Below are 16,199 nucleotides of genomic sequence, written 5' to 3'. Positions count from 1 at the left end.
GGCAGCCATGTAATCAATAAAACAGGCATATAAAGGGCTCCTTGGGCACTAATGGCTAAGTTGATTAGATAAAAAGTAATACAATATTGTCTACGGTACTGCAATTTTGTCTGAACACAGTTTGAAAAGAAGGAATTATGTTCTTACTAGTTGCCCAAGCTTCATGTTTGGTAAAAGATTTTTGCATAGGCTTTATCTTTAATGCGGTTCGACAATAATTAGATCTATCTGATCTACTACCCTTGTTCTTATAAAGTGGGTTTAAGATTGACCACCGCAAAGAGTCCACAACTGACTGTTCTAAAAACGAGGCCCTGAACAAAGGGGTCAGCGACAACTGCCAAAAGACTTCATCTGATTTAAACACAGATGATGGTACGCCATTTACACCCGGGGCTCCACTGTTGCTACTGGGTAAAGTGTTCTTTTCTTTCAGGTGCATTTTCTCCAAACAAAGTTGGTAGACCAAATAACAGAGCTTTAATACTTAGAAAGGAAAATGCTACTTACCAGTATGCATCTGTTCTTGGCATGTAGATCTACACACTTGCATAAAATCGCCATCTGGTGTTGGGCTCGGAGCTTGCACCTTGTTGTTGTCTTGGAAGAAGTCTTTGTAGTCACAATATAAGTGTGTATTGATGTATATGAGAGGGTTGGAGGTGCGACTTGGTATAGTTGATTGTGAACCCCAAGTTGTTTAGTGTTTGAATGGTTTGTTGAGTGTATTGAACACATTGGCTGTTAGCCAGTCTTCCAGGTATGGGAAGACATGGATTTGCTGTCTTCCTAAGTGTGCTGCTACCACTGCCAGGCATTTGGTAAATACTCTGGGAGCGGTGGTGACTCTGAACGGAAGGACTTTGAACTGATAGAGTTGTCCGTCCAATGTATGGGAATGTGGAAGTAAGAATCCTTGAGATCTAGCGTGGCAAGGAAGTCTCCTTGTTGGAGTGAAGGAAGAACTTGTTGAAGAGAGACCATGTGAAAATGATCTGAGTGTATATACTGATTGAGGGGTCTGAGTTCGAGTATTGGGCTTAGGAACCCGTTCTTTTTGGGGATTAGGAAATACAGGGAGTAAACCTCTGTTCCCTGATATAGTAAGGGGACTGGCTCTATGGCATGCTTTTTAAGCAGTGAAAGAACTTCTTGTTTTGAAAGTGTAAGATGTTCTGTGGACATTGGACGCTGTTTGGGTGGCATGTTTGGTGGGGTAGCTGTAAGTTCCAGGCAGTAACCATATTGGATAATTTGTCTTACCGACTTGTCTGTTGTGATGAATTGTCAGACAGGTAGGTACTGTGATAATCTTCCCCCGACTGGAGTGGAATGGTCTGGGGGACTGGAGGAAGTCACTGTTTATTAGCAAGGGAGGTGTGAGTGTTGTTGTTACCTCAGCCGCTCCCTCTGCTGTTATTGCCTCTGTATCCTCCTCTAAAATATCCTCTATTAGGGGATGTTTGGGTAGTGTTTTTAAAAGAAGATGAGGTATCTGTGCACATGTTCTTGGAGGCTCCTCTGTAAAAGGAGCAATGAAAGGAGCCACGTGTTTGTGGAAACTGACACGCTCCCATGGACTTAGCAGTCTCTGTGTCTTTTTTCATTTTTTCAAGTGTAGTGTCCACAGCCGGTCCAAAACGTTGTTGCTGATTAAACGGCTGATTTAAAATAGTTGTCTGGACCTCTTGTTTAAAGCCTGAAATGCGTAGCCAGGCTTGTCGTCTGAGCAGTACACTGGTATGGATGGACCAAGAGGCAGTGTCTGCAAAGTTATCCGAAGGATACGATCTGGTACTGTCCGGAAACAAACCAGAAGTTTCCTTGGGACGTCACTCAGAACTAAAAAGGATATATACGCCGTTGTAAGAAGAGAGCTTTCTTTACATATATAATGTCCTGAAGAAGGTGGCATAGAGAAACACATGAGCTACCGAAACGCGTCGACGCATCATTGAATGTTACATCCAAAGAACCATACTGGTGTCTCCCTTGATGAAATGATTAATGGACACCTGCTTTAAAAAAAATATATACTGAGTTCAATATGAAGTAACCAGATTAGAGATGCTTTTTACCTGTTTTTGCACTTCACTTGGTTGTTAGCTCTCAGACATTTAGATTTGTTAATACAGTTGTATATTTTTTTTAATATAATTTGTCTTCTTAACTTTATGTCAATTCGAAATGACTGGCCAATAGGACTTTTTAACCCCTTCCATGCTCATGACGGAATGGTTCCGTCATGAGCATCGGTTGAGCTGTGCTCGTGATGGAACCGTTCCGTCATGAGCCGATAGGCTCATTAGAACCTTCAGCACAGCGCGAAAATTTGCGCCGCGCTGAAGGGGTTAACTGTCTTTGCATATATAATTTTTATGAATGTTGTAGAATATAACATTATCAATTTTATTAAAGACAAATTGTATTTTTCTAATTTAGTTTTGCTGTTATTTTGATGTTACTTAATCACCTTTGATGAACTGAATTCGTTAGGAATGGATGTATGATATAGTCAAATGAGAGTTATCTAATAGGGGAACTTTCCACTGCTAATATTGATTAGTGGGGATTCTAATAGTCTCAGGAGAAATCCTCTTATTTTTACAGCCCTATATGCGGGACAAGCAAAGAGGAAATGGGGGATAGATTCTGAGGGCGCCTAACAACCGGGGCATCTCGCAGATGATAAACTATGGCTTCTCCAGCCCGCTACCAACTCATTAACAGGGAGGATTCCTAACTTGAACTTCAAGTAGAGCATTCTATCTCGTGGAGATTGTATATAATCGAGATAGTATTCAAATCTAGCACCGGGCTTATGCTCCAGAAACTGTTATGTGAGGGTCCCCCAGTTGGATTTTCGAGTTTCCTCCCCTTTTACCCATTCCCAGTATGCCTTCTTGACTATTTGCTTCACTGGTGGGGTCTGGCTTGCCCAGGACTCCATACCCTATCGCTGTTACCAACTGCTTTAATTTGCAGATCCATTTGATCTTGCTCCCTGTGTCTAAACTGATAATCTCGCTCAGTGCAGCGGCATAGTTGGCCAGTTCAGGGGTCCTTCTTAGGCGCACCCAAAAAAGTAGCGGGCGTAATCTTACAATCTCTGTAATGGAGTGCTTCCCAAAATCCTTTCGGAGTGGTGTTAGATGGGTAGAAAGTGGAAGAAAAACTAGACCTCTGTAAAACTTATTTTCTGATTTCTCTAAGTCGCTGACATTCTCGAATCCCCATAATTCCGACCCATAGAGTGCTGAGGGCAGTGCTTTACCATCGTAGACCACGAGAACCGTGCCTACTGGTCTGCAAGATGAAAGCTGCTGTTCTCTCAAGATTGCCCCCGCCACCCGCTTGTGATTGTGGAGCATCTTGGCCAAATGGGCATTCCACTTCATCAAGTTGTTCATCCGAATGCCCAGATAGTTAAAAGAGTCTACGGTTTCTAGGGGAGTGCCATTCAAAGTGATGCCATTCAAAGTGATGCCATTCTTAAAGCGTTTGGACGGGGAAAGTGTCATTAATTTAGTTTTACTAGTATTAATGGATAGTCCCCGTAAAACGCAAAACTGGCTGAACCTGTCTAACAATTTTTGTAGGCCACTAGGGCTTTTTGACACCAATAGGGTGTCGGCAGCGAATAAGAGGGTGGGGGATTTCTCCCCAGCCAGGTTTGGAGCGTCAGTTGGAACCTCTCTCAAATGGTCTACCACCCCATTTACAAAGAAAGAGAACATAGTTAGAGCCAGCACTCAACCCTGGCGAAACCCCATATTCACCGCCACCCTTCCAGTCAACTGTCCTTGGTTACCCCACCTGATTCTGGTGCAATTCCCCTCGTGGAGGCGCTTGGTAAAATCGAGAATCATAGGTGGGATGCCCAAATCAGACAACACCTGCCAAAGCTTGGCTCGAGGGACCAGATCGAATGCGGTCTGGAGGTCGATAAAGGCCAGATATAAACTGCCTTTCCCGATGGCCACTACTTTCCAATGTAGCATGCAAAATCTAAACACTTGGTCCATTGTGCCGACTTTCTGTCTGAGCCCTGCCTGGAAATGCGAAAGGATGTTGCCGTCATCCATCCATGACCTTATCCTCATTAGGAGGACCCTGCCAACCACCTTCTGAGTTACGTTGATTAAGCTTATCGGTCTGTAGTTGGCAGGATCCTCCCTATTACCCTTTTTATATATTGCAACTACCTCTGCACCCTTCCAATAGTCAGGGACAAGATGGCCTCTGGCTATCAGATTCATTAAAAGCAGAATAAAGTCAGCCCACACTTTTGCTTCGCGAAGCAAGAGATCGCTAAGGAGGCCATCAGGACCCGCCGCCTTTCCTGCAGCTAGCCCAGCTATAGCAGATGAAACTTCTTTGAAGTTAAAAGGTTCGGATAGTTTAGAGCCCTCATGTGCATCGTCAGGTGTAAGACCCCCTTCTGGTAATGGGAGGTTCTCATTATAGATTGGTGAGATGGTCCCACCATCACAATATAGGCCAAGAAAATGGGCATACCATTCATGTTCTGTGATGTATTTAGGAATCGAATCGGATCCCTTCCGGATACCTTTGTTGAGTATTTCCCAGAACACAGCGGAGTCTTTTAATTGGGAGGCGGCTTTAAGTTCCTGCCAGTGTAGTTCTTCCCAATTGCACTTAGCTAGCTCTACTGCCCGAGAGTACTCTTTCCTAGCTATTCTAACCAGAGAGGGGTTGTTACTTTGTAGAGCCATAGAAAGACTACGCCTCTTTTCCCTGCAAACATCTGAGTACCACAGGTAAGATGGCCTGGGGAGATGTTTTTTTGGTTTCCTGATTGCTAGGGTCCGAAATGGCAAAGAACATTCCCAATCCGTCTATCGTCTTTTGATAGAATTCAGGAAGTGGTGAATTCTCTAAATCCTCTATGGCATCGCTAATTGACACCAGCTCTATGGTCTTATGCTCAATGAGCTCTCTTATACTATTCAATTTATCCTCCTGGTATGCAACCTTATGCCTTTTAAGACGCCAGTTACAATTGGAAGGGACTACCTCTTCTGTTAGGATCCTCACTGAATTGGGGGACTTAGAGACGGCCCAGTTGTTTTTTAGTTGCATACAAAGGGGATTGTGGTCACTATCCTGGGTTGCCTTCACTTCCATATCCAAAAGGTCACCCCAGAGCCGAATGTCCAGCAAGATATAATCAATCCGTGAGGAGCAGCAAGACCTATTGTATGTATTGGACCCTTTTAGATCAGAACGTGTCCTACCGTTCACCACTCTTAGATTATACTCCACGGTTAGGGCGTTCAATTGGATGGCCCTTTGAGTCCACTTTTTGATTGGGGCTAAGCTGAGCGGCGGAATAGCGAATTTGCTATCCTGCTCCCCAGTACTCAATACATCCTCCCCACTCAGCGGTTCGAAGGTACAATTAAGATCTCCCGCCACGATAATGACAGAGTTGGGAGGAATGGTAGACAGTACGGACTCCAATACTGCTATGGTAGCTGATGGTTGGTTCCCGGGAGACCCTCTGGCATACACATTAAAAATCTCCACATTGCGACTATGTAGGGGACTTTTCACCGACAGGTGTAGAATGTCGTTTGATGGAGTAGTATGCATGGTTGTTTTCCAGTTTAGAGAAATGCTTAGCCAAATATGGAGACCCCCCAATGGTCGACCCCTCTCCTGGCTTAATGCTGGAATAAAGTAAGTAGCAAAACCAGGTTTATATAGGGGGACCAAGCTCCATGTCTCTCGGAACAAGCAGATGTATTGGTGGTCAATAAAATCATTTCACTCTGGGAGCAACAGTTTTTTTTGTAGTCCTGCTATGTTCCAAGAGAGAAGGCAGATTACCCCGGATTTCCTTACGGTCCTGATGCATGTGTCATTAGTACTCCCCCCCCCCTCCTCTCTACCATTCTCTAAACTACTGAAACTCACAGGCTCGTCTTCCCTGAACTCTTCCTCTGCTTCCTTATATACTAGTATATGCAGTTTGCTCGGTCCCGAGCTACCGGAAGGCCTTTCTTTCTTCTTCGGAGATGGGGACGGAGACAGGGATTCTGAAGTGTACTTTGTCGCGACTGGGGCCAACAGGCGAAGTCTTGACCAGTGCCTTCTGTTTTGATGGTGGAGTTGGGGTAGGGGCAGTAGTACTCACTCGTTGACCAGGAGTGATCTGGTTATCGGAGTCTTCTGCCTCTGACACGATTTCGAGATCTTCAGAATGTTCTTCTGGGACATCTGGGCCTTCATTGAAGATGTCCTCTGGTTCCGGAGCTAATCTCTCTGTCATGATGTGTCGTCGAGCCCGACAATCTCAAATGGTCTTTTTTAATCGAAATGAGGTGCAGGCTGGACAGCTGGACTCGTCGTGTTCTGGCGAGAGACACAGGTTGCAGACCTTATGATGGTCACTATGTGGGAACTTCGCTCCACACTGGGGGCATTTTTTGAACGGAGTCCTTTCCATGAGGCGTCGATAGGCCCATCGGCCCACGTCGACTACTGGAATCAGAGCGCAAAAGTTGCATCCGAACCCAATGGCGGAAAAAAACAATCTAAGAATGGAGTTGATGCCCATGCGCACTATCGTCATAGGGAGGAGTCACCTATCTCGTGACTACAAAGACTTCTTCCAAGACAACAACAAGGTGCAAGCATCCGAGCCCAACACCAGATGGCGATCTAATGCAAATGCGTGATCTGCAGCTCATACACCTCGAACAGTATGTTTCTTTATTTATAAATCACTAGAATAACACAGATTAAAATTTAGGTTTATACTGTGTTAAAAAAAATGGTATGGATTGAAATAACAGCTACTAGATGGATCCAGCATCTCTGTGCAAATTATTTCAAATGGTTTATATGAGGAAAAATTAATGGATATTTTTTCTTTTTCCACAATGTGCACTAGCTTCACGGTTTTCTAGACCATAAAGAATCTTTAAAAAGCAATTGTACTTTATCTGGGGACAGATGAATATTAAGACGATCAGGATGGCAATAACAAATTAATTAATGAGAGAGTAGTTCCCAAGTCAACAAAAAATTATAACTGAATAACAATCAAAAGATTATACTGTAAAATTATTTTTAAATTCATATTCTTAATAGTAACACGCAATCACATTTGTAAGTTTTATTATTTCCAAGCTGAATCAAAAGGGTGTTTTACAGGTAGGTGACAGTTTCTGTTACCAAACATACCAGGGTTGTGTATACGATCCAAAAGCTTCACAGAGCGTGCGCTGACAACACCTCCGACATGGACAAGGAAACCCAGAGGGAAGGTCGTCAAGGTGAAAAAGGGAAACTCCTGAAATTATAAAACGTGCTATCAGAATTCCTCAATAAGATGATTTTACCTAGAAGATAATTACTTAAACTACTTTATAAAGATATACTATATAAATATGGCTAGCACAAAAAGTGGTTTCTTCAACCTATAAACCTGTTAGTTAAATTTCATATGTAGTCATTCAACTGCAAATACCCCTGTATGGTTTTAGCTTTGGAGTTGTTTGTGAGTGGCAGTTTAGGAATTACTAATCTTTATAAAATGTAATACATGCAGATTTCAAGGATAGGCTAGGACTGGTCAGCACAGCCTAACTTTCTTACACAGCACAGTAAATTAAAAAAAACAATCAACTGTAATTTGAGCAGGTGGTTCAAAGGTTTCAGAAGAGTCGAAGCAGTGAACAATTAGCCCATCAATAAAACAATACTTCCATGTAGCTAAACTGATACTTGGAATTTTAATAGGTATTCAAGTGATCTGCTATCTAGTGACTGACTGCAAAGCTTGGCACAATCTGCATTGGTCAGGAAAGAACAAGTTACTTACCTTTGGCAATGCTAATTCCGAGAGATACCCTATCTAATCGCAGATTCCTCACCATGGGAATATCCCCAGGTACCACATTAGATTGAGAGATTTTTCTCATCAATTCCCTTACGCACCAGTATGTGGTGTCGAGCGGCTCTTGATTGACTTCGTCCTGTGCGATACAAAAGGGGATGATGGACGGAGCGTTTGAGCAAATCAAACACTCACCCCCAGTCAACTGATCTGGGTTTAATCCATCACCATTCTTTAGCTCACTCAGCCACCCCAGTTCAGACATGGCCATATGCAAATCAGTCTGACCCTGTGCCTCATGGGAACAGTCCAGCCCGAACTGCCAAGCCATGTCTTCCCTGGACCGGAAACAAGCATCCTGGGACCGGTTTCGGATTCATAATCCTCATCAGCCAGGCTATCTTGAATCCAGTGGCCAAGTGAGCAAGGGACTCACGTCTGAGCATACCCTGCCAACTTAGGGCGAACAGAGCGATACAAAAGAGGATGACGGACGGAGCGTTTGAGTAAAACTTCGTCCTGTCCCAGAAATAGCACTGGAGCCTCATACAGCTGCTACCCTGAGCGCTGCCATTAGTTAACTTCTTTGATTGCTAAGGAAGAATGGTCCCTATGGTAACAGTGATACTGAATAATATCAGAAAAAATATATGACCAGTGTTTTTATGATAAATAATAAAGAACAAACACTTTCTGTACAAGTGGACAGTGGGGTGAAAAAAAGTGCTCAGACAAGAATGATACATTTGTGTAATTTACGCATTGTGTGCATCATAAATTCACAAAGTTTATATACAGCCAGAGTCTTTTAAATTCTCATTTAACCGTGTCTGCAATATTTGGCATCTGCATTGCAAACCACTTGAATTGTAAGATAATTTTTAGGACTTTTATTAGTGTTCACTCTAGACAGTACCAAGTTAAATAAAAAGGGAAACGCAAAAAGAAACGTAAATATAAGGTAAGCTTACACAACAAAATGACTATAAAAGTATTGTTAACTGTGCACTGAACAGATGTCCCACATTCATTACTTCTATATATTGGCATGAGAAACCGTTCTAAATATAGAAGGGATGTAGATGCGTCTAAAGAATAAGAAAAAACATAGAATTAGAGGGTAAGAAAGCTCGCAGGTATGCAAGCACAGAACAGAGTCATACAGGTTTAAGGAAGAACTGTTCCGGGAAAGCAAAGTTTCTGCATACCGTGTTACCAAGGTGATCCACATGGGGATTGGGTTGGAAATAAAGGTGCCCAACTCAGATGATGCTTGAGAACGAAACCAATGGAAGAGGGAGGAGATAATTGCAAGACTACATAGTATAGCCATACAGTCCTGCCCGACTTCAATCAAAACATACTTACTTGGTTGCATGCAGACAGGGAATCTTGTATTGAAAGGTGTTGGAAACAAGGGATAAACTTCCCTTGTCGGGCACCCTTTATGCGACAAGAATCGAAACGAGAATTTGTGTCATGCTGGGACACTTGAGTGCTGAATAACCTGTGTTATTGTATTTATTTATTTATTTATTTATAAAGTTTTATATAGCGCTAGCTACACCTGGGGGTATCAGAGAGCTTTACATACACAAGAGAGGGAGAAGATGCATTACATCGTAGACCATGGGGAATCATAAAAATATATAAGCCAATACATCACACTTAAATATACATTAGGGGAGTGAAGAACGCAGGTGGATGAAACAGTCAGATGAGGCCCCCTCCAAGAAAAAGTCAGAGTGAGAGGGGAGACCATTAATCTATTGATGTCTAGGTTTGTTGACTTGGTCAGGGAAGTATTGGTTGAGGAGCAGTAGTTTCAGGTCCTTTCTCTCCAAGAAAAAATCAGAGTGAGAGGGGAGACCATTAGTGTATTGATGTCTAGGTTTGTTGACTTGGTCAGGGAAGTGTTGGTTGAGGAGCAGTAGTTTCAGGTCCTTTTTGAAGCAAGGGAATGAGGGGTTGCATCTGAGGTCAGTGGGGAGTGTGTTCCATATCCTGGGAACATTGCCAGAGCAGGATCGGCACTGGGTCGCTTTTCTTTTCAGTTTCGGGGGGATGAGAAAAAGTGAGTTGGTGCTTCTCAGGGTTCCTGCTTTAACCAGTTTGCTGTTCAGGTTATTGGGGGATTGGGTGTGAAGAGCCTTGTGACTGATGCAGGCCAGTTTGTAAATACATCTGCCTTCCATGGGGAGCCAGTTGAGAGATTTGAGGGTAGGTATGATGTGTTCAAATCTTTTTCCACCAGTTATGAGACGAGCTGCCATATTGAGTACTGACCTTAGTGGGGCAAGGTGAGCTTTTGGTATACCTGTAAGGATGGCGTTCCCGTAGTCTAGTTAAGAAAGGACTAGGGATTCTACAATTGTCTTAAGATCATCTTGGGGAATAAAAGGTTTAATTTTCTTGAGGTGTTTTAGAGAGTAGAGTGCACCTTTTGCCGAGATCTTGATGTGGTCTTTCAATGACAGGTTCTTATCCAGGGCAATGCCTAGAGATTTACTGAATCCGATAGGACAAAGGAGCAGTTTAGAGCATTAAGATTTTTGAGCCAGGCTTGGAAAGGTCGGTGGTTACTTTTCAGAGATAACAGTATGAATTCCGTTTTGTCAGGGTTCAGCTTTAAATGGTTTGCGTTAAACCAGGATTGGATCTTGGTAAGCGTGGTATTGAGGTGCAGGATATCCTTAGGCGAGTTGATTTTGTGGTATATTTGGGTGTCATCGGCATAGATGTGGAATAATTCACAATAATTGCAAGGGGTTCCATGAAGAGATTGAAGAGGGATGGTGAGAGAATCGATCCTTGAGGGACTCCAAGTTTGACACGTGATGGTGCAGAGAGGCAGGAGTTGATTTTAATTTGTTGCGAGCAGTGCTGAAGGAAGGAAGTGAACCATTTAGGAACTGTGTTTTTAATGCCAGAGCGTCTATTCAGAGTCTCAAGGAAAGCTGTATGGTTTATTGTGTCGAATGCCGCTGATAAGCCAATAAGGATGAGGAGACAGGCCTCACCTTCATCTAAGGTTCTGTGGATATCATCTGAGATATTGAGCATAGCTGTTTCAGTGCTACAACCTTTCCTGAAAACCCAATTGAAAGGTGTCCAGCAGGCTGAAGTCGTCCATATGTTTGTTGAGTTGTTGGAGAACGCATTTCTCTAATGTTTTAGCTAGGAATGGTAGGTTGGAGATAGGTCTGAGGTTGTTGAGGTCGTTTGGGTTGGCCCCTGGTTTCTGGAGTATGGGGGTTATTTGCCCTAGTTGTAGAGAGTCTGGGACACAACCTGATGAGAGAGATGAGTACCGCAGATAGGTACCGCAGTGTATCCTTCAATAAGAGATGCTCAGAGGAGCGATACAAGCCGTGGGAAAAGGGTTAGTGCGGGCAAACATCTTTGACTGGCAGGACAGTGGCCATAATAGAGTGAGGACAGGACACATGAAGAATAAGGGAAAAAGATCATAATAAATAAATAGGGAGAGAAATCTGGGAGAGAAAAAAATATTCACAGAATTAGGTTTAACAGTGGGATCATCCACTCTTTCAACTCGGGGAGAAAGATGCAAGTGGGATCAAAGTGGATAGCCAGCTTGACAGAGCAAAACGGCGGCCCTATATGGACTGCTTTTGAGACCAGAATAAGGTAGTAAAAAGGAGAATTATGTCAGGTTTTCAGAGACCATGTCGTCTGACAGTAGTGTTACAGTAAGGTTGGATAATTTCCATTCTATTCAGGTCTGAGTTCATGGTATCAAGAAGCAAGAACATTCCTTTTTTGTTTCTTCATTATTAATATTTAAAACATTGTTTGATCATACATTTGGAGAAGTATGGCTCATTGGTTAGAAGCGGCAGACCCTGAAGCAGAGGTCAGGCCCGGGACCAGGGTTCAATTCCCGACGCGGCAGGGTCTTGGGCTCAATGTCCGCGGACTCGATAATTCTCGCCTTGGTGCCTACTCTAATCTTGGGTCCCACTATGCAACTCTGGGCAATAGCTTGATTAATCTCCACAACGGCCCCAACAGCGCTGGGATGCCTGGCTTCACCTTGGGCGTGCCCAGGAGGGGGCATCTCACAGGGAAAGCCAGGAAGGGTTCCACAGCGGTATACAGCGCCAGGATGCCCCGAGATAGGGCGGCAGTGCGCTTTACAAGTATACACACACACACACACACACACACACATACATACATTTTTTGCAATTATTGAGCATCATAGTTACCAAAGGGGACCACTGTACCTTAAAAGTAATTATTTACACAAGGTCCGGAGGGAATCCAGGGTCCCTCTAGGGCTATAAGATGTCACTTTCTTTTTTAGACTCTGTGAAAGCAATACACATCAGAGCTAAAAGTGTGCAGATATCTAAATTAGGATCTTTTTAGGTGGGAAAAAAGAGCCCATTTCATAGAACAGGGTGAAGAGTGGGTCAGTGATGAATCTGAGGTGAGGTATGGTATCCACAATTTACTGCGATAGCAAAGTTAAGTAACTTGTTCATCTGATGAATACCTCTCACTGTAGATTCCACACCTTGTGAATTGATACAAGAGCAGTACCCCCTCACATACTGGGTCTGTGGAATAGCTCAGACTGGAACATCCTGCAGGACCGATCAGACAAATTGTCCCTACTGACAAACCTGGTCTATCAGTGCAGTAGTTCTTTGTGAATGTGGTACTGATGCCCAAGCAGCAGCCTAACAGATATCTAAAACAGATATTCCATGCGCAATGCTATGATGTCAGCCTTTGCCCGGGCGGAGTGAGCCCTCTGGAGGTTGCTTCTTACCCAGAGTAATACAAAAGGAGATGATGGACGGAGCGATTGAGCAAATCAAACACTCACCCCTAGTCAACTGATCTGGGTTTAATCCATCACCATTCTTTAGCTCACATAAGCCGCCCCAGTTCAGACATGGCCATATGCAAATCAGTCTTCCCTGGACCGGAAACAAGCATCCTGGGGGTTTCGGATTCATAATCCTCATCAGCCAGTCTATCTTGAATCCAGTGGCAAAGTGAGCAAGGGACTCACGTTTGAGCATACCCTGCCAACTTAGGGCGAACAAAGCGATATAAAAGGGGATGATGGACGGAGCGTTTGAGCAAATCAAACACTCACCCCTAGTCCACTGATCTGGGTTTAATCCATCACCATTCTTTAGCTCACTCCGCCACCCCAGTTCAGACATGGCCATTTGCAAATCAGTCTGACCCTGTGCCTCATGGGAACAGTCCAGCCCGAACTGCCATGCCATGTCTTCCCTGGACCGGAAACAAGCATCTTGGGACCGGTTTCGGATTCATAATCCTCATCAGCCAGGCTATCTTGAATCCAGTGGCAAAGTGAGCAAGGGACTCACGTCTGAGCATACCCTGCCAACTTAGGGCGAACAAAGCGATACAAAAGGGGAAGATCCGCTTGAAGTCGCAGCTGGATCGAAGAAAAAAAACTCATGGCCAGACGTTCTGGCTACCACTCTCTCCTGGCCCAGTCTGGAGCCACTAAGATGACTTGGTCTTGGCACTTCCTGATCATCAGAAAACACAGACAGGAATGGTAGATGCTCCCAGGCGTACAGGAGTCTGAGCTGCAGACCAGTCAGAATGCATCTCCAAGGGACAACAGTCTGGGGAACTCTAACAAAAGCTTGGACACTGCGCAGTCCCTGCAGTGATAAAAAACATTGAGTCAGCGTACTCCCTAATACTGGATGACCCCAGCGCCACCTCAATGTAATTGCCATTCGCTAGGCAACCCCAACTGAGTTTTTCCAGGCCTGGCATTTAAAAAACCTACCAAGAGGTGTACTACTCTGGAAATGTCCTGAAAATTCAGGAAGTTCCATTAACATAAAGCTTCCTGGCACAGGGTTCATGAACCCAGTCCACCCTGCTTGTTACAGTACCACATGCCAGTAGGGTTTTTGAGCACCTGCACCCTTTCCCCCTTGAAGGATGGAAGGCTTTAGTGCCAAGTGCATCACCCACAACTCCAGCAGACTGATGTGGAGCCAGGTCTCTGCTCTCTACCACTCCAAGTGGCCTGCCCAAACTATCAATGCATCCATCACAGCTGTCAGCGCTGGGCTGGGTAGGGAGAGAGATCTGTCACTGATCCATATGAGGTATAGCAACCACCACTAAAGATCTTTTGCAGACTCCTCTGACACCCAGATTGAATCTGATAGGTTCCCTTGGTACTAAGTCCATTGAGACTTCAGATCTCACTGCAGAGCCTGCATGTGACACTTGGTGTGGTCCACTAGCAGGATGCAAGAGGTCAAGAAGTCTCAGAGCCAATCTCCAAGAGACAAAAAGCAAAAAGGCTGAAATATCGGGATCGTAGCCTGGATATCTTGGACTCTGAGATGGAGGGAAGGCTCCAAAGTGCACTATATCCAAAATGGGTCAGGTGACGGGGAGCCTATGCATAGGAGATGATGGGGAGCCTATGCATAGGAGTCAGTTGTGACTTTGGTATATTGATCAAAAACTTCAAAGAAACAGGAGGTTTACTGTGATCTGAAGGTGGTCTACAATTGACCGTGGTAAGCCTGCCTTTAACAGCCAGCCATTGAGTATGGGAAGACTGGTTTTCCCGTTTCTCCAAAGATGTACAGTTACCACTACCATCACTTTCGTGAACACTTGAGGGGTACTGGTAGAGCTGAAGGGAAGCACAGAGAAGTGGAAGTGCTAATGACCCACTTAGAAACACTAGTATTGTCATAGGGACTGCAAGACGGGAATGTGTAAATCGGCATCCTGCAAATATAATTCCACTATTCAGTCACTTCAATTCAAAGCGACCAGAAGTTGGGTCAGGGTGACCATCATGACCTTGTCATTTTTTGGAGGAAGTTCAGAAGGTGAAGATCTAAAATAAGTATTTCGTTTTTCTTCGGCACTAGAAAATAATGAGAGTAGCATTCAGTCCCTATATTGTATGCCGACATCCTCTCAATGGCTCTTTTGATCAAATGAGCCTAGACTTCCATTTGTAGAGTAGACAAATGGTCCTTCAAACATTGCTGTGGTGTAGGCAGCATGTGTGGAATGGTGGACAGAAGAGGTAAGGCATAACCATCCTTCACAATTTTAAGCACCCATCTGTCCGATGTGATGCTTTGCCACCTGTGGAGGTAATAACGTATCCTGCCTGCAACAGGGCAACAATGTGTCACCAGTAAAAGCTAAAGGTGTTTGAGAATGGTGGCAGCAGTGGACAGGAATCTGGGTGGTGCATTCCCCATTAGGGCCTGGACACGGTCTGAGGTGGATCCCTGAACCGTATCTCAAAGGGATATGGAGGCTAGCTGATGCAGAGACAGGTATTGCCTCTATTGGATGCCCCTTCCAAAGCCTCGAAAAGGGCAGTACTTTTGGAGATCGTGCACCATGATTGCTAAGAGGCCAAGGGAGCAAATTGTGCCCGTTTTTTCTTTGAAGCACTCCAAGACCTGTAGACACTGCTGCCATCAAATAGCATGTCCATCAGTGGCACCTTGAAGTCACTGGAGAAGCCTGTGGATCTCAGTGACGCGTGGGAGTGAAGCAGCAAGTTTGTACAGACTGCCCCACCTGAGCAACTGGTGGTGTCCAGCTCAATCTGATGACATTATTTGCAGTGTCTTGCCCATGTAGTATGATCTGGGCCAATTTAGCACAACACTCATTAGGGACCAAGGGTAAGATTTTGCTCACCAGGTCACATAAAATGTACGATTAACATATTAAGAGGCAACCAGAGTTGAGTGATCTGAGTGCTAGGCTGGTAGATAAATGCTTTCTCTCCTGAAAGGCCTTCGTGCATTTGGATTCCTATCTGGGGCGTAGCAGGGCAAGAGTTAGGATTCAACCTGCTTGTAGAAGTGTGAACCACAAGGCTCTCAGTAATACAGGCAGGCAACATCTAGGTTTGGTAGAAGTGTCTATTAAGGTATCTGTTAGGGCATCATTGAAAGAGAGGAGCAGATATAAAGAAGTCTGCCCAGGCAGCAGAACTTCTGTGAGAACATTAGTTTTTACCTCTATTGATGGCAGTTGGAGATCGAGGACTTACACAGTCCTCCTTATGACCACAACAGAAGATGCTGATTCCTCTATGGAAGAGCCAAGGTGGAGAGTACCGGCCAGCGTAATGGGAATCGTGATCTCAGTCATCGCCATCATGGTGTTGGGACTGGCAATGTCCCTTCAGAATCAGAATGGGGCTGCATGGGTTGTGTCTGCCGTCTAAGTGGGCTTGACTTCAATCGAGGTCATGGTGGATTTACTTCTGACCATCTGTTCTTCCTCTGATACACAGGGAACTGAC

General features: G+C 44.4%; 1 protein-coding gene across 6 annotated transcripts in view; it reads right to left on the bottom strand.

Annotated features, from left to right (window-relative positions):
- The window catches only part of C2CD5 (C2 calcium dependent domain containing 5), a 915,439-nt gene that overhangs the window by 692,069 nt on the left and 207,171 nt on the right, over window positions 1–16,199 (bottom strand). For all 6 annotated transcript variants that reach the window (XM_086920391.1, XM_086920370.1, XM_086920386.1 and 3 more), the window contains one exon: window positions 7,213–7,321. In XM_086920391.1, coding sequence (XP_086776517.1) covers window positions 7,213–7,321 — 109 coding nt within the window. The remainder of the gene's footprint in view (window positions 1–7,212; window positions 7,322–16,199) is intronic.

Source organism: Lissotriton vulgaris, chromosome 1_1 (assembly GCF_964263255.1).
Source record: "Lissotriton vulgaris chromosome 1_1, aLisVul1.2, whole genome shotgun sequence".
In the NCBI taxonomy this organism is placed as follows: Eukaryota; Metazoa; Chordata; class Amphibia; order Caudata; family Salamandridae; genus Lissotriton; species Lissotriton vulgaris.
This window is presented reverse-complemented; position numbering and strand designations above follow the sequence as displayed.